The sequence below is a fragment of the Squalius cephalus genome, assembly GCF_949319135.1.
Source record: "Squalius cephalus genome assembly, chromosome: 8".
NCBI lineage: Eukaryota > Metazoa > Chordata > Actinopteri > Cypriniformes > Leuciscidae > Squalius > Squalius cephalus.
In genome coordinates, this window is record NC_137129.1 from 15,653,412 (window position 1) to 15,676,074 (window position 22,663).

A 22,663-nucleotide genomic window follows, 5' to 3' on the forward strand; every position below is an offset into this window, starting at 1 on the left:
CGAGAGCACAGAGATCCTGAGCGGTGTCGGCTGATTTTCTGCACAGTGAAATCCAGCAGGGCCTTTTGAACTCCCCTGGCTGCTGTTTCTCAGGACACCACCCCCACTCTGCAGCAGCAGCAGCGCAGCCCCTCCCCCTCGGTGATGTCACAGCTCAGTGCACCCGGCAGGAGGTGTGTCTTCCTACTTCTGGCTTAGCCTGTTACAGTTTGCGCAGGGAACAGGAAGAGAGGGAGAGTGTGTATGAGTGTTTGCGTGAGGACGAGAGATCGCTTTACTCTGGTAGGGACTGAGGGCAGCCATGGGGAATTCACAGAAGAAGGCCCCCGGTCACGGAGAGGGAGGGGGCCCGCACTCTCAACCTGGGACCCCGGGGCGCAGGAGGAGCCATGGAAACAACACAGCCAACTCAAAGGAAGTCCAGGGGAAGAACACGGCAGTGAATGGCAACCTTCCAGCCGACAAGAGCCAGGATGAGCCTCAGGGCTCTGGTACTGCGTTCAGTGGTGGGCAGAGCTGTAATCTGGACGCCCCGTGTGGGGCCCTTCCTCCTCCATTGGCCAGGCTAAAAAATGAGGGCAATATGTTGTTCAAAAATGGACAGTTTGGGGACGCGGTGGAGAAATACACACAGGCCATCGACGGATGTATAGAAGCTGGTAGAGTACAAATATTCTGTTTTTCTGTATTTTATTAAAATCATGCATGACATACGTGTTTAGACAGTAGATATAACAGTCTTTGATGTTACCAAGATTATATATATGGTTTGGTAAGGTGATTGTTTTGGCAAGGTGATTTTCTAGTGTGCAGACTTAAAAGTACTGGGTTTTAAAAGATTAAAGCATTGTGTGTTTAATTATCTTGAAATGATACACCCTATTCTTGTTAAAACAATATATTTAACAGGTTTTGGTGTTAATAAGCTGTCATTTATAGTATAGTATAACTTAAAGTACTGGATATTTCTAATTAACCAAAATATTCCAAACATTCTGGTGGTGGGGTAAAAGTATTTATCTAAAAATATAAAAAAAAAATAATAATATATATATATATGTGTGTGTGTGTGTTAAATAAGTATAACTTTTTTACATTTATTAACATCAATGTTAACAAAATTACACAAATTTGGCAAGGTGACATTTTATTGTATATATTTTCATATTTTTTTATAGTATACTGACTTAAAAGTGCTGGATTTTCTAATTAATTTGCATATTTCAAAGATTCTGGTGGGGTAAAAGTATTTTGTGCTTATGTACCTTGAAATTATATATGATGCGTGTTAAAATAGTATATTTAACATTTTGATGTAACCAAGATTACATTTTTTGGTAAGGTGATTGATTTGGCAAGGTGACCATTGTCCAAGTATACTGTGTTTTTCCAAATTAACCAACATGTTTTAATGGAATCTGGCATGCTACTTATTGGGAAATAATATATATTATCTGCATGTTAAAATATTATATTTAACAGTTGCTGGTGTTACCAAAATGGCACTTTAGGCAAGGTGACAGTTTATAGCATCTATTTTCATACTTTTTATAGATTTTTCAAATCCACCAGCACGTTTTAATGAGTCATTTTGTAGCATGGACTACGAAAGCATCAAGTGCGCAAACATTGCATAGATCCTGTTCAGCAGCGCTGAGTAATACAGGGGTAGGTTTCCAAAGCCGGTTCATTGAGAGGCTCAGCTGTTTAAATTTCCCATGGAAACGGTTTTGAACTGGGGTTCATCGATCGAGCGACCGCATTTTAGGGACAAGAGCCGCATTTTTATATTAGAAGTGAAAGTGTTTCACAAGACTGCTGCTCACTTCCGCCACATTGCATTGTGGGTGTGCCCACTAAAGTTACGTAATGGGCCTTTTGAAAGATGGGATGTACCATCTTTCTAAACTCAGCTTCCCCAGAGTGTTTTTTTCTATGACTAGTTGGGTTTGTAACATACTATTAGGTGACTAAACAAAATGTTTTCCAAAATGAATGGCTGCCTGCCCTATGAACCCTTCCTCCCACATGTATCCATGCAGAACTAAAGCTGCTTTCTTGGTCTATTTTCAGTGCTGTGCTTGTATTTGCAGGTATTGACAGCCCAGAGGATCTTTGTGTTCTGTACTCCAATAGAGCTGCATGCTACCTCAAAGATGGAAACAGCACAGACTGCATTCAGGACTGCACCAGGTTAACCGCACATTTCTATGCACACACTGTTCAATGGCCAATGACCAGACTTTCACCAAATAATAAGAGCCACGATGCTGCGTTTAGCTTGGATTTATGTGTGAGGTAATACTGCAAGCGCGTGCGATTGTCTCAGTAAGATTAACACCCAACGCAGTTATAAGGAGCTTTACCAGCAGACTGGTTAACCGGCATAAAGAACATCGGCAGTCTGTTACCATGTTCTGCTCCGTTGGAGGGAATTCAGGGAAATAATACAATTATTTTCATTCTGTCAACGAGTCTTGTAATCATACTGTACTTTCCACTGTCCTGCTAAACACCATAGAGGAAAGACACAGGACAGTTTCAAATTGCTATTTTATTTTAACAGGAATATTTCAAAACACTCAAACACATGCAGCTTTATGAATGGCTACCAATGTGGCGTTAGAGAGTTAATTGTAGGGCACAGGATCAGAGAAAGACCTTGATCCTCTGTGTCTCATCCTGTTTATTTATAGGTCCCTCGAGCTCCACCCCTTCTCCCTGAAGCCCCTCCTCCGGAGAGCTATGGCGTATGAATCTCTGGAGCGCTACAGGATGGCGTATGTGGATTACAAGACAGTACTGCAGATAGACATCAGCGTGCAGGCGGCTCACGACAGTGTGCACAGGTATAATTCATTGCCCACAGGGAAACATACATTTTCTAAGTATTTTAATGTTTAAAAATGCAGTTTATTAGTGTCATTATACTTTAAAATAAAAACCTAAACATCCTTAAGACAAATTGCATAGGAAGTTAGGTTTGGAATGTTTATGCTTCTTGTCCCATTGGTAGTTTTTTCACTCTAAGAACACTGTTAATGTGAAGACATTTTCCTTCTTGATTTTTCACAGGTGTTTTACTCGTATTTTGCATTATGCATTATGTTGTGTTTTAGGGTTACATGAAATGTCATTAAAATGAACAGATAATGTCCTGGCAGAAGGTTAGCAGTATCTTTTTTTTTTTTTTTTTTACAGTGTTGTTTTCATTGTTAAAAACCAAACAAAATAGGCCAATAGGATGAAAAGTAAACTTCAATATTCAAGATGTATTGTCTGTAAATAAGTATTTATATCTTTTTATAATTTTTTGACCTCAAGTCAATAGATCTCATTTCAAGGATGTTTTCAAGTACATAAGGAATCTTTTTTTTTTTTTAGGTGAAATGGTAAAAATTCCAGTTATGTCTGATTGTGTTTGTTATGTGTTCTCAGAATCACAAAAATGCTGATAGATCAGGACGGTCCTGACTGGCGAGAGAAGCTTCCAGAGATTCCAATGGTTCCGCTTTCTGCCCAGCAGCACCGTAAAGATGAACCCAGTGCGGAGGTTCTGCAGGCCCGCGCAGACAGAGCAGAACAGGACAAGGGTGAGTTAGATCGCAACTGAACCAAAACCAACACCAAAAGATAACAGCGGCCAGATAGAACATTTTTGTACTCAATTATGCGCAATAGTGATGCTTTTCTTTAGAAAGCATAACCCTGCTGAAAGATCCAGCTTGGGATGCTGGTGTGCTGGTGCACTAACCCTAAAATGTACATAAACCCCGCCCCTGAGAACTCAATTTATAGATTATCAAGACAGAATATGCTAATCAATGACTAGAAGATAATTACACATAAGCTACCTAAATTCATCAACTAACCATTCAGATATGTTGTCTATATGTTGTCACTTCTTCTTGAGCCTCTCCATCTTTGTCCGACTCCGATTTGAACATAAAAGGCTAAACGTTTTTGAAATTTTCAGTGTGTGTCTGTGAGGTAATCGAAGCTGCTAAGGACACAAGCTGTTGTAGCTCCGCCCTCTGTGCCGGGAGCAACAGCTCATTTGCATTTAAAGGAGCACCCTCACCCTCAAAAAATAACAATTTTAACATGCTATATAAAAATATGTGTGGGGTAACTTCACATACACACTCTGGGGACATCAGAGGACTTATTTTACATCTTGTGAAAAGGGCATTATACCAACCCTTTAAAGACCAAGAAAAGTTTGACTGACAGCTGGATTTGACTTTCCAAATAAGTATGAAAGTCTTTAAAAACAGTAACTTTCAGTTTTGAACTTTCATTATCAAGTTATTATTAACCAATCCCATTGAAAAAGCTCTTCTCATAACCCCTCTTATTGAACAAACTGCTTATGATAATGCTTTTATTGAGAGCATTTTTTGGGGGGGGGTTTCATATCTCTGCATAATGTTTTTGTTATGCAATGTACACAAGTTCTTTTTAACTTATTTTAACTGATTTGTGTACAGATCTTTTGAAATAGGAGACAATTCCTTTGTCAATTCCTTTGCTTTGAAAGGTTTTACCAGTTTACCACTGACATTGATTAATAATGTAATCTTAACTAAAACAATTAAAAGTTTCAGTTCTACTTTCAGCAGAGCGAGTTATAAGGGTTATAATCATATACAGTAATTCAATAATTATTTATTTTTTACCTTATATTGTTCTTTACATCATTAATATGGAGGCAAAAACTATGCAATAAAATATTCAAGCAAAAACAATGCCTGTGCCCAAAAAACTGCTTGCATACAGAGAGCTGGCCTACTCACACGAGCATGCTGGTGAACCAGCTTCATCAGCTCCGTTTTGCTTGAGAACAGCATGCATATGCTGGTTCACCAGCTAGACCAGTATTATACCAGCATAAACCAGACTGTACCAGCACTATACCAGCACTTACCCTCACTAACCAGCATAAACCAGTCTGGATTTTTCAGCAGGGAACTAACTAATAAGTGTAAACAGTACAAATTATAGTTTAAAATTGCTAACATCATTAGCAATCTATAAAGAAATTAGGTAGGCTACAATACTGTCTTTCACATCAGAAATGGTCCATTACTGAACATATATCTTATTTGCATATTTACAAGGTTGATAAGAGCGGGTTTCACTCATTGATTTGTGCGTACAAACGTTTTCACAATTCACGATTCAACAATGATTCATCAATAACTTTCGTACTTAAAATTATTCTAAATGTCTGTTTTTAGGAAACAAATGAAATCACATGTACGCAAAAATCACATACTGGCCATATAAATGTGTTGGGAGAATTGTTATTTAATCTTGAATATATTTTATCATAGTAAAAGAGTAAGGAAAGGTGCAGTACAACTCGAGCTGCAAAGTTCCTCTAAGTATGCAGATAAGCATTGCTTGGCTAATTGAGAGGCCTGCATCTGAGTCTCTATAAAAGATTTTATTTTGTTTTATTTTGTTTGAACTGGTTTTGAGACATAGACTGTGTCCCAATTCAAAGGCTGCATCCTTAATTTGATGCAAAGGTAATATAATACAAAGTATAGTGTTATAAAAGTACATCATTTTTTTTAGGATTTATAATGCTGTTGACCATTAAAACGCGTCATCACAGTCTGTGAAAAGGGTCCATTGGGACATCCTTCGTTGTGCCACGGTGAGGCAATCGGCCTTTGAATGCGGCCTTCGAAGGATGCAGCCTCTGAATTGGGACGCAGCAAAAGAGTGCAACAGTGCCCGCCCCCTTTTAAGCAGCGCTGGTTCCTGAAGTATTATTTTCCCATAGGGATTTTAAAATAGTCTTCCTTAAAGAGTTCTAACCCATGAACCAAACCCTTCAGCTATGAGGTGAATCAGAACACTATAAACTTTGATTTGAAGCAAAAAAAAAAGTTTTTGAAAATCGGACAAAAATACAAAGGTACAAGACTGTGTACTTCACGGTTTTAGTGAAGGAAAAAACTACAATCCCATGAAGCATTGCAAACAGCATAATCGAATTAAAAACGAAGGAGAGTTATAAAACTACTCATTTACAAATGTTGATTGTATAAAAACAGTATATTTCAAGTTTATTGCAAAATATGCATATATATATATATATATATATATACACACAAACATTTCAGTATTTTAAAAGCATAGGGAGACTTACATCATTCACAGTGCTTCATGGGAGTGGGCGGAGCTAAAGAGATATTTTGGAGCATAGATATATAAACATAGATTTTTCATTATCGCAATTAGTGTGTCTTGGCGCAGACAATATAGAAAATAGACTTCAGCAGATGATTTTGCTAAACTTACTCCATCCAACAAGACGAAGGCATCAGCTAACACAACATTAAAAAGCTACCCTAGTTTAAAAACCTGTAATATTGAATTAATACATATAAAAACACAAACCAACACATTCTCACTTGTGAAAGGTTATCCAATTTCTTTGGGAATTAAAATGTTGGCGGCTTCACAACCAGAAGCTGCGCAATGTTGTGGCATCATTGATTCTTACTGTGAGTGACGACACACTGACTGTTCCAAGATGGCGGTTGATGTGGATCTACGTATACATATCTATGTTTAGGAGCGTGTTACTTTTTTCGACGTGTTACAGTTTTCACCAGAAATTCCACTGTTAAACATGACTATTTAAAAGCTGAAATAATGCAGGCTGACGGCTTCAGCGGAAGCAAATACCATGGATTACCAACCTCATAGCTCACATTAGGTCTGTCTTTAAAGGTTTATAAGATACCGTTCAAGTTCGAGTTTTTACTTCCCGAACCCAACTGTTGCACTCTATTGCTTGAGGATTTTGCTGCACAACATGCTTTCAGTTTTAAGAGCGTCATGAGTTTGCTGAGAGTGACGAAAGACTGTAAAGGAAAGGTTGTGCGGAAAACCTTTATTTATTGTTTGGGAGTGTTTTATGCAAAATACTATCCATGGGTATGCAGTCGCTCATTTAAAAAATGCAAATCCATTAACATTACAATAAGGCTAAGAACAAGTTTATTTGCATAGACATAAATGTTTCGTGAGAAGTTCTCCTGTGCATATAAATATAAATAATCCATGAAATTATTATTGAATGAGATGCACTGATTGGACAAGTACAGGATGTAACAAGCACGGTTTTAATAACTCACAGTGGTTCAACGCTAACCAACATAAACCAGTCTCAACCTGCTAGGGTATTCATGCTGAGGTTATGAAAGCTGGCTGCATGGATTAACAATGCATTTAAAAACAAAAATCCATGCCAGAACACCAAAGAACTGCAAATGCAGGCTGGTGCTGATAAATAATGCAGTATGATGCTGACAAAAATACAACTGAACAATGATAATAGACATCTGCTGGAAAGCCTTATAAGGTTTAGCATAGCATGTGACGTTTACATTTTTGCTGTTTCCATATTTATAATAATTATGTTCAGTTTCAGTCACAAGCAGCATCTAACAGCATTTGTCAGCATGTATGTACTGCACTAGATGGCAATCAATTATGTAAAGGTGTAACATAGTCAGCTTTCATCGTAATGGAACCAGACAGCTCCGGTTTCATTCTGAACTGAGAAAGGAAAGCCCACATGATCACACAGCACACATCAGCACCTGATCATATTAACAATGGGGCGACCTTTGCTCTGTTGTACTATGAGCCAGATGATGTCATAATAATGGGAGTATTCCCACAGCATTTGCTGCCTTTACTGGAAATGAGAAGAACTATTGCAAACTTGCCAAACATTCTGCCACATAAGCCTGCACACATAGTGTAGTGCATCTCTTTTGTGCAACTCTTACGATAACATGTCCAGGTCTCATTTTAACCTAAAACCAAAAGAAAAATTCCCAGTGTTGTTATTATTACTGAACCTAAATCTATTCAAAAATTATTTCTGTAATTGAAATAAAATAAAATACAAATATTAGATGAAAAACACGTACACAAATTATAAATGGCAACTAAGTGAAATTTGAAGTTTTTAACTGAAGTTTTTTTTTTAGGTTCTACAATTACTAAAACTAATACTTAAATAAAAATGCTATAATAATAAAATAGTATAATAATAATAAAGCTAAATGCAAAAAAGACAAAAGCACACAACAATATTAAAATGAAAACAAAAATATACAGATAAAAGCTCATTCAAAATATCAATGTAAAATAGAATCAGTGCAATAGTATATAAATATTACTAAAATAACACTGGAAATGAAACTTTTCATAAAGAAAAAAGTAAGCCTATTTGTATGAGCCTTAAGATTTTATGCATTGTGACATTATTTCCATGACAGTTCTCACTACCTTAATACAATAACTTGTTTATTTACATTATAAACAATGTTTTTGTTGTTGCATTACGATAATGAGAATTTGACTGGGAAATGTGCTTAAAAATCATGAAAATGTAAAAAAAACAAAAAAATGTTTTGAGTTGACAGGTTTCGTTACATCCGGCTTTTTAGAGTGGATAATGATAATTTACTGAAGAGGGACATACGGAAATACGGTGACGGCTCTCTGTCTTGGAACGGAAGTTGGAAGTTTAAATCTACTTTATCTACTTTTTCCACAGCCAGAAAAGTAGAGGCTCGATTCACATTGATGAAACAAGAAGGAAATGAACTAGTGAAGAACAGCCAGTTTCAAGGTGCTGTGGACAAATACAGTGAGTGTCTGGCTATCAAATCTGACGAATGTGCCATCTACACCAACAGGTAAACATGCCCAATTGACCAGGTGAAAACAGGCTTCTATTTAAAATGCTTTACAACTGTTTTTAGTGAACTGTGTTCAGAAAAGCACACAACATTACACATACTATTTCAGCAATATGTATATTGTACTGTGTGCAGTATGCACATTTTGGTATGCATGGAAAAGCCAAATTACTGACAAAGTGACTTACTACTTGCCAAAATGTTAAGTAATAATACTGAATCCCACAATGCAATGTGCATGAATCAACCTTACACTTGACAAATATTTCAGTCGGTGTGTTCAAGAATGGTCCAGTATGACGAATTATCAAAAAATTGCTAAACAAATGTTTAATTTTGGAAACACTGCATTAAACATGGAATTGAACATAGGTCATGTGACAACCAGTGTTGTTATTGTTGATTAAAATTCAATTTGATTTTGTTTCCCTATTGTGACGTATATCCGACACTGCTTCTCGAACAAGAAAAAATGTAGGGTGGGACTTGATTTTGTCCATAGGGAATTGATTGGATCGTTGTGGTTTGCTATTGCTGTGATCTCATGTGATTGACAGGTTGTCCCATCATCGCGCCAGTAAACATGTAATGATGGAGAGGAAGTTATTTTGATGAAATATTGAGGGCACATGATTTTTTATTTTATTTTTTTAAATGATGTGCACAGATAAACAATTTATAATAAAAAAAAAATTATTTCTAGGTGACTTTAAATCTAAATAAAACATTTTATAGAAAATTTGACAAAAAAATTACAAAAGCACATAAAATGACAACAGATTAAATCAATGTAATAAAAACTTAAAATATATAAATAAAGTGTACTTAAAAATATAAAAAAATACTATAATTGTATATAAATAATACTAAAATAGCACTGGTGAAAACCGTATGCATATGAATGTTTGAAATGTTGCATAATGCATACTGTCTGACACACTGTACGTGGGTTAGTATACACTGCGCAGTAAGAAGCAAGCCATACTCTAGTATTTACAGTCGCAGTTTGGTGCTTTGCAGTTCACACTAAATACTAGCAATGAATCCTGAATAGCTGTACATGTTGTCCTGTCTCTCATTTGATCGAGCCTTCTAAAAAGTGCTGAGACTGGAGCTGCTCAGACGAAGCTTTTCAGTCAGCAATCAGCTCTGACAACTCCAGCATAAAACACCCAAGGAGAGAGCCAGGCCGCATTGCTGAATGAGAAATGTCTGTTGTGTTTTCCAGAGCTCTGTGCTATCTCAAGCTGGATTGTTTCGCAGAAGCCAAACGGGACTGTGATTCGGCACTTCAGATCGAGCCAAACAATAAGAAAGCATTTTACAGACGTGCACTGGCGCACAAAGGCTTGAAGGTTTATATTTTGTCTTAATGGTGAAAAGAGAGTATCTCTCCTTTATTTTTGTGCATTTTACAGTGGTTAAACAATCCATTTAAAACATTGTACTTTTTTTGTGTGTGCATATCAAGTGTGCAGTAGAGAATAAACTGACTAAGCACTACTGTAGAATTCAGTGCAGTAAGTGCAGTAAGAGTCTGTCTATATGTTTTCTCACAGGACTACCTGTCAGCCAGCACTGATTTACAGGAAGTGCTGCAGTTGGATCCAAAAGTGCAGGAGGCCGAGCAGGAGCTGGAGCTGGTGACTAACCTGCTAAGAGAAAGTCTAATGGATAATGCCCAAGGTAAACTCTCACTAGCCAATGAACCGGAAGTCGAGAATCTAACACAGTTTAGACTATGTAGGAAATCAGTTCCTTGGTACAACATTGTTTCCTAAATTGCGATGTGATATTATTCCAGTGACAAGCAATTTGTCTGGCTGTATCCAAAATCATTATAGAGCGCTGCAGTGATGACGTATTATTGTAGGCCAACCCGGAAGTTCGCTTAACCCTTGTTCCCTCGACAAAACCCAATAGGATTTTTAGAGTGGACTTTGGATTATTAAAGAAAATAAGCTCTGTCACCAACAAAAGTTTTGTTCATCATAATAATCTTCACAAATTAACACAACTTTTACGAATTTTGATGCAAAAATACAATCGCTAGGAGTAGGAATACTACTGCTATTCGTAATTACCGTAAATAAAGCTCTGTATGCTTTCGAATCGATTTCCCGGTACTTTGATGTCACACACTGATCGGTCTGCACAGCAGCGGCGCTTCAAATCGAACACACCTTAAAGCTGCAGTGGTCAGGTGGCACAAGTCATAGATCTCAGAAAATTGAGATTACATCTTCTACATGAACGTGAAGGCTTTTTACAGTTCAGAATTGTTACGGTAATAATTATGACATGGAGTGAACACACCTTATAGAGTGGTGCAGGTATGACATCACTTTGTAGACCAAAGCCTGGAAGCGAGTTGGCATTTTAGCACTTCCATCGTCCCAAAGTCAATGGTTTTTTAAAATGGGATTTTGGTTAAATGGCTGAAATAAGGTCTGTGGTGAACACAAGCTCAAGACATTTTCACGTTTTATTCTACGACGTAAAATACATCAGTATTACCCCACTCGTAATTTTTTTAAGCTGTTACGTTTCTTGAAAAAGGCGGTTGCTAACAAGTGGCTAAATGGGACTACAGAGGCTGTCGGGGACATTATAAATCATCACGATGGACAGGTAAACTCAGTCCGCTTTTACAGCCTCGTTATGATTATAATTGTGCTCTTATAAACTACTCTCTGGATAAACTAAACTCAAACTTTCTTGGAAAATATTTCTTGCAAAAAGCCTATGGAAAAATCCTATTGGGTTTTTGTCGAGGGAACCAGTGTGATGCTAACTGCCGGTTGGCCTACAAAGTGACATCATACTGGCACCACTCTATAAACAAACTACACCACGGTCACATGACAACGTCACCATTAACTCTTGCAGTCTTTATTTAAAAACATTTTCCCTGAAAGTTTGAGTTATAGTTTGCAATGGCATGAATATACAAAACACAATGGGACAGTGAAAGCGGACTAGTAAGGTGATGATTTTTTCTGTTCTGTAGTCCCATTTAGACACTTGTTAGAAACTTCCTTTTAAAGAAAAAAAATCTTTGAAAAAAGCACAAGGCAGTCAGTATTACTGATGTAATTTATGTTGTACAATAAAACATGGAATGGATATATCTTGAACTAACTTGTGTTAAACACAGACTTTATTGCAAGCATTTATCCAAAAACTCATTTAGAAAACCAATTGACTTGGATGGAACCGATGGAACTGGATGTGCTAAAATGCAACTCATTTACGGGTTTTGGCCTACAAAATGTCATTCCTGCAGCACTATATAACCTAATTCACTACTCACTATTCACAACATTACTCCACTAATATAGTCCACTGAGCAAATGAAAACCAGTGAGTGAATTCAGAGACTGAGTGCACCTTAAGTGCTGCAGATGGTATCTTTAGGCAATATGCGGAAACTCATTCTGCTGTGACGCTCACAGACCATGGGTATTCTCTGGTAGCCAGCCGTTGAGTGTACATCACTTGTGCACTCCTTATTGCGGTGCATTATGACATTGGTTCCCAATCCTAGTCCTGGAGTACACCCAACACAGCACATTCTGTGACACACCCATCTGAGGTGGAGTGTTAAACACTCTTTGAGTGTTAACTAACGTGCTAATGAGTTGAATCACCTGTGTTTGATTAGGAGACACCCAAGGGGCTGTTGACACGACACCATTTTTAACTAAAAACGTTAAACTCTTTATTTACAACGCCGTTTTGGGTGCCTAAAAATACGCAAACTTTTGTAAACAGGTTTCAAATGATACATTTACACAACAACGATGTACTAAAAATGGAAACATTTTTCCTTTCCATTTTTTGTGTAGACAGAACACGTAATCCACATGTGCGTGACGTCACCGTTTTCACAAATTCGCAAACTTGCACTTTGAAACCCGTTTTCACAAGTTTGCATTTTCAGGCCCAGGCGTTATTGTGTAAATGAACGGCCAAAACTCATCAAATTTAAGGGTTTTAGTTGAAAACAGTGTCGTGTAAACAACCCTAAACTGCATGGTTTTGAAAACGATACCGTTATTGTCTCCGTGTAAACTACAAAAACAAGAATTTGTGAAAACGCGCATGTTGATTACGTGCTCAGTCTATAGACCTTATGCGCCAGAGAAACGAGGGCGCCGCCATCTTTAGAATATTGTCTTTTAACTTCCGTTTTTGCGGTCGCTCTGTATATTTCTATGGCATTGCTGTCCAGGAGTAATTAGCTTTTGAAGTGGATTTACTTAATGTGAAGTTAACGAAAGTTATCATGAGGACTGTAATGTTTAAAGCAGATGACTAAACAAATATCAGTCGACCGGGAAGATTTTAAAACAAGCCGTTCATTAATAAACACGCAAAATCCCTGTGAAAATACAGACCGGAAGTCAAAAGACAACGAGCGCAGCGTTGCCTTGCCTTGCCTTGCCTTGCCTTGAAAAGGGGCGGGGCTACATAAGGTCTATAGGCACGTAGTTTTGCCAACTACTGGCCTGGCATACATAACACAGCATTTTTATCCTTTTTTCGGATCTGTGAAAAAGCTGACCATTTTGACAAAGTTGTCATCTGTACCCTAAAATGTGCAGTGCTGGGGGTATTTCTGGACCAAGGTTCGGTTGGGAACAGGCGGAGGGTGATTAAAGCATTTTGTTATTAAAGCATCTACGTTCACAAACCACTGTTAATTTTAACAGAAAAGAAAGCATACTGTATGCAGGATTTGGCATGGCAAAAAGCACACTCTTTATAACCACTAAAAAGCTGTCACTGAATCTCTTACTTGTCTACACTTTATAATGAGAGGATTTGCGTGCAGAACTCAGAATCCACTCACAGCCCAAAACACAGGGGTTTTTGTTCAGACCTAACTTAAACACCTCTGATTGGCCATTGCGTTCAAGAATTGGCTATATTGCTAAATGCTGCAAATTCACAGAAACTTTTGATGGTCTCCAGAGCGCAAAAACATGCACTGGATCATTTGCCAAATCTGTTTTGCCAATATGCTATTATTACTGAGAAAACTGATATGGGTAGCTTTTCCCTCTAAAAGCAATCAGAAGCAGCAGCACTCAGTGGTTTGAGTGAGAAAATTCCATGCTACTAGTCTCAAGTCTGTGGCCAGAGGAAGGCTAAGCCTTGCGCAACCATACACACCACGCTCCTGTCATATGTGAAGGGGGAGGAGAATTTATACGTGCGTCAGGTTTCTCGAGAAGAAAGACTTCCACATAGGATACAACCGTGTATTCTCACTCATAACTCCTCTGGAAGCTTCCTCACTCGTTTCTCGCCTCCTCGCGGAGCAGTTAGAGAATTGAGATGTCATTAAAGATGGCTAACTTTGATCGGTTTCTGGGTCACAGGCTGGAGGAGCGAGGAAACAAGGAAGCATTTTTGGGTGTTTCTCAAACGGAAGGCTGCATCCTATCGACACTGTGTCCTTCCTAGTTCAGCCCTTCGGAGGCTTGTAGGCTAGTGTCCTCCTCAGCAATTAAACGCTAGAATGAGACTGTCTAGAAAGAGCGCATGGCAACGTCACACATTTCCGCCCCCACGGTCACAGCACGAAAATACTATTAAAACTTAATTTGGGGAAAATACTTCGTATTAAAAAAAATCCTTGGCTTTTTATTAATGCAATACAGTGAATGACAACCGTCTGCTGTCTACCAGTGGCTTACATTATTGTCAATTTAGTGTTAGTGATTAATTTACAGCAAAACAAAAGATAATGTCCAAAAACATTATTTTTGTCTTACATTTCATAATAAACCCAAACAAGCTCACCGACACGTTTTCCGTTTGGGTGAAGAGATGAGTCCCACCTTAGGACCCAAGCAATCCAATTGGTTCAAAGCACGTTTTATGGGTAATCGCTTTAGTGCCTAGTTACAAATCAGACAAAATCACTTTATTAAAGACATTTGAACTACGTTATAACAACCATTCATGTCTTTTAACTTATATGTTTCATATAGTATATAACCGAAGCTATAGATTGTGAAATTAAACATTTCTCGTTCTTAGTGTTTTTTTTTAGTTAGCTATACAACTCAATTACTATACAATAGCTGTCTGTCTTTCTGTAAAGCTGTGTGTAGCCTACTGTGAAAAGCGCTATACAAATAAATATATTACTTGATGGCAGAAAACTGCTAGACTACCTGCTTAAAATGTTTTTATAAACTGCTTTTATCTTAGCAGAGTGATTTAGCATGCTGCATAAAGCTACCACATAAAGCTAAAACCGCTCACGTTAGCTACAAGAAGTTATCGCAAGGTGGGACTCATCTTCACCACACTGTCATATTATTTTTGTGAATGTGTGCAAAGGATTGTGGGTGATTTAAGGCCGCGAAGGATCCATCTGATTCAAAACAGGCCAAATGAAGGACGCGAAAATAAGGCTGAATCTGAAATCGCCCCCTATAGGCCCTACCCTCAAAATGGGCGTTATTTGAGTGGACAGCCATTTGTTGTGGAGTGGTGTCCAAAACCATTGGACGTTATTGAGTCCACTTATTCAATCCCACATTGCACCCGCAATAACGAGTGTAACGTTACAACGATGTACGCTCAACGGCTGTCCGAATTCGCTCACTCGTTTTCATTCACTCCTTCGTAAACAGTATTGGGGACTAAGGGTTTAGGGGACGATTTCGGATTCATCCGAAGGCACCTTCCAATGATCCTTCAAATTGAGATGGCCTTCAGCCTTCGTAGGATGCAGCCTTCCGTTTGAGAAACACCCGTTGTTGAGTATTGAGAAGCACCCCGGCCCGTGTAAGTTAATCAGAAGATCGTGTGGGCACGCGGACTGTCTCGCAGACTCGCACTCGCAAAGACAAAAGTAATAAAACCAATGAAAATTAAACTATTTTAACATAATTCAACATACATAACGTTAATCTGTGATTGATACAATATTTGTCATGGAATAACCTTTGTTTACAAAGAGTTGTTTGAACGTTCTTGTTGCCTTTTTTTGTCAAGATCTGAGGTAAACCATTGTCGCTTTTATTATGGCTGTTAAAAGTTTAAACTGAAGCAAATATGACATTCGAACTAAAATTAAACAATTGTAGTATTGTACAAAACGTTTTGGCGTACCTGAGATCATCATTGAGCTGTCAGCCACGACCTCACAGAAATAGAAATCCTTGTTGCGGCGTCCAGTCTGGTTAGGACACGGTACAGTTACTATTTTAGCCTACATGTTTATATTTAAGCAATATCACAACAGCAAGTTAATACTGAGTAACTTACATGTTAGACACAGTCCTTTTACTTTGTCTATTCTTATTTCACCAACAAAACAATTAACAGCAGAGGCGCTGTTGAATAAATCAGTACTTTTGAAGGAATCGGTTAACTCACTGATTCGTCGCCACCTACTGGCGTAACAGCGTAACCTGCAGAAAGAGTCACAGAAAAATCACCACAACTAATACATTAGAATGGAACCAGAACGGGTTGTATTAATTTTATAAAAATATTTGATTGCAGAATGCAGCAACTGACCTATCAGCCATGAAATAAAAACACCTAAACTGTATTTAGCTCACAGCCTCTATAATCAGCCATCTTACCTCAGTGAACTTTAATCTTAGGTTTAGCTGATTAGTGGTGTATACTGAGGCAAGGGTCATTATTACTAAATTGCTCATAACTGAACAAATCCCAGACCTGGCCTAGGTACTAAACTTTGGCCTGTAACTTGTCCCACATGTTAATGCAACAGATATGATTGATACCTCCAATCGAGCAGCTTTTTGAAATTGACCATCCGCATATCATCATGGTGGTAGTGTATTTATTGCTTAATTAGCTTTTAGTCATCTTTTTTTGGAAATATTAACTGGAAAAGAGTTTGAATAACAAGAAACAAATACTTAAGAGGTCTTTTATAGGCCTAGAATCTATCCTGTTAAACAATTAATTGAACAATTTAACTTGGATATTGAAAATTCTTGCAAATTTTGTGGAGTTACGAAAGAAACTCTTTTTCCAAAGTGTATACAATAATTGTGTTGGATAGTGGTCTCTAACAATTTGTCAAACACTTTTGCAAACACAAATTGAGTTTCAAGATGTAATTTTATTTTTTGTACATTTCAAAACTAAATGATTTATTTTATTATACAATTGTTTATTCGACTTGAAAAGTCGACTTCAAAAGCAAAGCCCGAACAGTTTATAAAGTCACCTATATTTATATTGTGCTTTATACAATTCAAAATCAGAATCCACCAAACTTTAAAGGTTGCGCATTTAAAATGACAGATGAAAACTGCAGCACTCGCTTATAACAAACAGAGTTATCATGTGTTGATGTGGACGCAAATATCGTTCTGGATGTGAATGTGCCTTTATTCTAAACGATTGGGAAAAACTTTCACTCTTGTTTTTTATTTTTGTCTTTCGAGGTTCAGCATACACACCAAATCAAATCGAGCATTTAAAGTCAGCATGAAATGGAAGTTGTGATTTCAGTAGTCGTTTCTTCCCTATTGTGACGTATATAAAAAGTGAATCGGCTTCCAAACAAGGAAAAATCTCGAAAACGCAAATTATTTTGAAAACGCAAAAAAAATATTTTTATTAAAAAAAACATGTTTCTAAGTAACTGGATTAGAACGTTTGGAGTGTGAGTGTCTGTAGTTACAATGTAGAGCAAAACATTTAAGTATCGTCCCAGACAGCAACATAGTGTCGGCCCAGATCCGGGCCACATTTGGTACATGTGGAATCCATGCGTACCAGATGTGGGCCGGATCTGGGCACTATGTTGCTGTCTGGGGTAATGTTTACCACAGACCTTATTTTACTCATAATATATATAAAAAAAAAAAAACTCTAATTTTTTTTTAAAAATCTCTATTATAAAACCCCATGGGAAAATATTGAGGGAGCAAGCTGCGAATTAGTCTTCCAGGTTTTGACTTCATCCCTGCACCACTCTATTGCTGTGATGTCATGTGAGTGACAGGATATCCTGCCCTTGCGCCGGTAAACGTCATCAGAGAAGAGAAAAGATGTCATTGGGGTCAGAGGGATTATAAGATTATGAGGGCACGGATATCATGCTGACTTTAATGGCAATAGTTGTCTTTAATACGACATACATGATGCTGATGATTGTTTCCTCTCTGTAGGCTGACATCAAGACAACAAATAATGAAGTGAACAGAGAGCTACAGGAAGAACAGAGCCTCCTTCATTAAAGCCAGACACAGCGGATCCAACGAGCCTGAGAGTCCCAGCTCTGAGATCCCACAGTCCCGCCAAGAGGCTCCATTCATCTTTGTGTAGACTGTCATGCGCCGCAACTAAAGTTTCCCTTCCAACAAACACTCATCTCACGTTCTTCTAGGAATATTTGTGTCTGATGCAATGCTGACATGCAGCGCATGCAAACGGTTCATAATCTCTAACTCTGGCTTCAATAGGCACGTGTGAGCATGGCACGGCTGGGAAGCGTGTAACAAACGGGATTATGGGGTTGTAATGTGGTTGTCGTGTGTATAAGAGAATGTGCCTTTTATAAGAAGCTGTGGCTCACATATGGAGTGATTTAACACTCACAGATGAAATTGTATAGGAACGTTTAATTTGCTACATTTAAAATGTCTCATTTCTCAGGATTTAATATATTTTTAATAGCTATTCCATTGTAATGTGTAATTTAAGAATACATGTAGCTCATGTAGTGTAATTTGTTTGACATCTTCCAGCCTTCAGCCCAACTATTGTCTCAATATGCATAAATAAAACTAGATCTCACAAGGTATGAATGTACAACGATAACATAAGATGTAGTTTTTTCTTTGGGATGTCAGCAAAAGAAATGTTTCAGTTAAACAAATTTGCATCAGCTAAATAAATGGCTTTATAAACTTCTAGGTGATAAATGTTTGCCATTAGAAATGATTATGTCTTGTAATTATAAAACAATCGTTTCATAATTGCAAAAGCACTGCAAATATTAAGCAAAAAGGCATCCCTAGTGATTTGGGATAATACATCTACATAATTTGATTATACACTACCATTCAAAAGTTTGGGGTCTGCGAGTTTTTGTTAAATGTTTTTGAAAGAAGTCTATTAAAATAGTCAAAAAATACTGTAAAACTTAACAATAATGCGAAATATTACAAATTTTAAATAACGGTTTGCAAAGTGAATATATTTTAAAATGTAATGTATTCCTCTGATGGAAAAGCTGAATTTTCAGCATCATTACTCCAGTCTGTGTCACATGATCCTTCAGAAATCATTATATGATGCTGACTTGCTGCTAAAAAAGAAAAAAAAAACTTTCTTAGTTACATTTTTTTGTGTGGATAACAAGAGAATACATTTGCTGGACTCTGATAAGTTTGAAAAACGGCAATAAAAAATAAAAATAGAAATACATTATAATATAGAAAACATTTATAAATGTCTTTAATATCATAAATAAAAGTATAGATTTCCTTCAAATAAATCTTACCACAAACTTTATATATTAAGTTAACAAATATAACATTTTCATGATAATATAACAAAAATAAACATGATATAAACATTTAAATTGAGTAACATTGTAACGTCCAGCCAATTAGGTTGAGATTACAAAAGTTAAAATGGGGTCAGATTTTACTGTGTGAGGAATTGGGTGTTAAAAGAATGAGACAAAACTGAGGTTAAAGTGGATAAGAACGGTGTATTTACAATCTTCACAAGAGACAACACAATAAAAGCAGGAAAACTCAGGCTGTTAAAAGCATAGTCCATCGCACCATTCCCTAAAACAGTCCATAAGAATCCTTGTGTGTTGAAGCGTCCTAATGTGAGTGTCCACCAGTGTATATACAGTTCAAAAGAAGCGATAACCCAAAAGCTTGAAGTGGTGTCTGGAAAGGTGAGTCCGCAAGTGGTAACTCCACACTCCAGAAAAGTGATTGGTATCTGTTGTGAACCCTGTTTGTTTACCATGCTGCTCTCTTTATACAAGTGTAGTTCCTGCTTTCTGTCATGTGATCCCTCACATGACAAGCCAACCATACCTTTCTTAAAGACATACACACTTGAAATGTTAAGAGGAATAAAATGGACTAAGAAAACATTGTAAACCAATTAAAACTCTATTAGACATAAAATAATTGTACTGGATAGAGCAGTAAAACATGTGACAGTGTCACATTATATTAAGGTTTTATATAACAGTTGCAATAGCAATCACAAAATAATCTACTATTATTAATCTTAGATTCTGGACAATCTGGTATTGTTTTGTCTTGGATGGATTGTAGGATTTTATTAATTAAAAAAATACATATTTAAGAGTCTTTCTATACATTTCAAATTATTTTTAGGTCATGAATCAAATTTGTGATATTAACTATACACAAAATGTGTACAAAAGTTAAAAGTTTAGTTAATAATCACTTTGAGAGCTGCTGTCTGATTATATTAACCAAATTAATATTGATTTAATTTAAAATTTTCACTCAAATTATGCAAATATTTTACACCCCATATAATACATTATGCATCTCAATATTGAAGGTTTTTTTTTTGTTGTTGTTGAACAAACACTCAGAGAAAACATCTGGATTCATGTTTTTATTTTCATTTATATATGCATTTACACGCATATTATAAAGCAAATATACAAATACCAAGCTGTTCTGAACAAGTTAGAAATCAATCGGCCCTAGCCTCTGAAGTAATATTCGTACAGATATGGGCAGGAAGGCTCAAAACATAAGAAGAAAAAAAAGAGAAAAAAAACACTAAAGAAATAGAAGGAAAAAAAACAAAACAAAGCAGCTTGTGGCATTGGATCAGCCCCGAAAGATTTACGGAGCAGCACCAGAACGGCAGCGAGAAAGACGAATAGAAATCAACTCTTGAACTAGACCCGTGCGCTCACGGCACGGCTGTACACGCGGACAGAACTAGGATGAACAGTGCAAACACACGGGTCAGAGCCTCGAGTCCGAGGAGGCGTCTGTAAACTGTGAGTGTTGAAGTGTGCAGGGGTCACAGGGGTGACGAGTCGTCGTCGGTGAGCCTGAGTGCTGTCTTTGGTAGGCGGTCGGTTGTGTAGTCCCCGACCGTTTAACAGGAAACCATGCCACGCCGCCTCGCTAACATTCAATTCAGCCTCATCCAATACATCTAATTTCATAAGACACAAACCGGAGGAACAAACATAGTTCTTCGATGATCCAAAAGGCACCATGAGTCAATACAGATACAAAAAAAAAAAAAAAAAAAAAAAAACCACTTAACTGGTTGAAGACCTAAATGTGATTACCATCATAGCCTTTACAATGCAAGTAGTTTGACTTTTTTAAAAAACAGGATGCAAATTCTTCTGAATCATACATACAAACCCTTTGCATCCATAACAGTTGCTCTATTGAGAATTATTAGTGAACTTGGCTTTGTAAGAACAATTTTTTTTTTTTTTTAAACATGCCAGACTTGCTTCTCCTCATAAATGGGTTTGGTCAAGGGTCCCCATCCTACCAGCAGGGGGCGCGACACAGCTTCATTCAGCTTCTCACTGGCTTTTCAACTCAGAAGCAGCACCCTGCACAGGGCTTGAACATCTTTTCCCAAAAATGGAAAATGAGCAGTGACACTAGATGAGAAAAATGAAAAGAATCCCAAGAAAATTAAAAACACAATCATGTACAAGAATCATTGCTGTGAAAAGGGAAATCTACTATTGCCTGGTCCCTTATGGGCTCATCTTGTATGAATATCTCAAAAAGAGCATCAGATTCCCCCCCCCCCCCCCCTGACTTCCTTGGTGCCTTTGAATAGATGTAGATTCCTTCAACTAAAGCTATATGCTGGGTAACTGAGAATATATGAGTGTATATGTGTGGTGAAGGTGCGTACGAGGGGTCAATCACATGGAATCTGTCAACAACAAGTCATGGTCATATTTCATCCCAAAATCACAGGAGTAAGAAATTATATTTAAAGAAAATGAAGCCAATTTGAAAATAATGAAAATTAAATGTATTTCCCCTTCTAATTCTCATGACCTAATGAAAAATAAAATCCCATTCTTATTACTGTAATGCAAAAAAATTATTTAAATCACGGTAGTATTTATTGTACTGCCTTTATGCAGATTTAAATAATTGTTTTACAGTAATACAGAAAAATACTGTATTATAATAATTAAAAAAAAGCTAAATTTCAAGAGGAAGTAGTACAATTAGTACTTAAAGGGATAGTCCACCAAAAAAAAAAAAAAAATTGCCATAATTTACTCGCACTCAAGTCGCTGTACGACTTTCTTCAGTGGAATACAAAAGAAGATATTTTACAGAAGGTTAGGAACCAACTTCAATTATAAGTCAATGGGAACCAAAACTTTTTGGTTACCAACATTCTTCAAAATATCTTTTCATTTCATATTCATTTCATGTATGAAAGGAATGATTTCCCCCCCCATTTTGATTCTTTTAATTTTGGGATGAATAATGAGCAGGACCCATTTTGTAAGATTTATCCATATACTCGTTCCTCACTGGGGAGGTGATTCATCGCAGTGACCCTAAACACTGAAATAGAGGCATGTGTGATTGACAGCTACATCATCATCATTATCATCAGTATCAATTGCCCTACATTCATCCGTTGACCTTCTGAATCTTATCTGAGCTTTAGTCTAACTGTATGCACAGACACAACCTGTCAATCAAACGGTAACCTTTGGTCACGGTCAGCTTACTTAAACTTCGAGGCAAATCCTGCCCTTGACTAGTGTAAATAGTGGTGTTCCATCTCCAACATTCAAATTATCAACCAACCGGGACGTTAAACCTCCATGAAACCCATACAAGCATTTAAATCTTGAATTCGGTGTGCAATCCTTGGTAATAAAGTGGGTG

At 37.2% G+C, this 22,663-nt stretch overlaps 1 protein-coding gene across 1 annotated transcript; it reads left to right on the forward strand.

The window, feature by feature from the left end:
- The first annotated feature begins 138 nt into the window (after nucleotides 1-138).
- spag1a (sperm associated antigen 1a) lies at nucleotides 139-17,987 on the forward strand. Its single transcript, XM_079878217.1, has 8 exons — nucleotides 139-659; nucleotides 2,094-2,193; nucleotides 2,697-2,849; nucleotides 3,439-3,593; nucleotides 8,594-8,735; nucleotides 9,967-10,093; nucleotides 10,298-10,424; nucleotides 17,918-17,987. The coding sequence occupies exons 1-8, from the start codon at nucleotides 302-304 to the stop codon at nucleotides 17,920-17,922; spliced, it is 1,167 nt and encodes a 388-aa protein (XP_079734343.1). The 5' UTR covers nucleotides 139-301; the 3' UTR covers nucleotides 17,923-17,987.
- The last annotated feature ends 4,676 nt before the right edge of the window (nucleotides 17,988-22,663 follow it).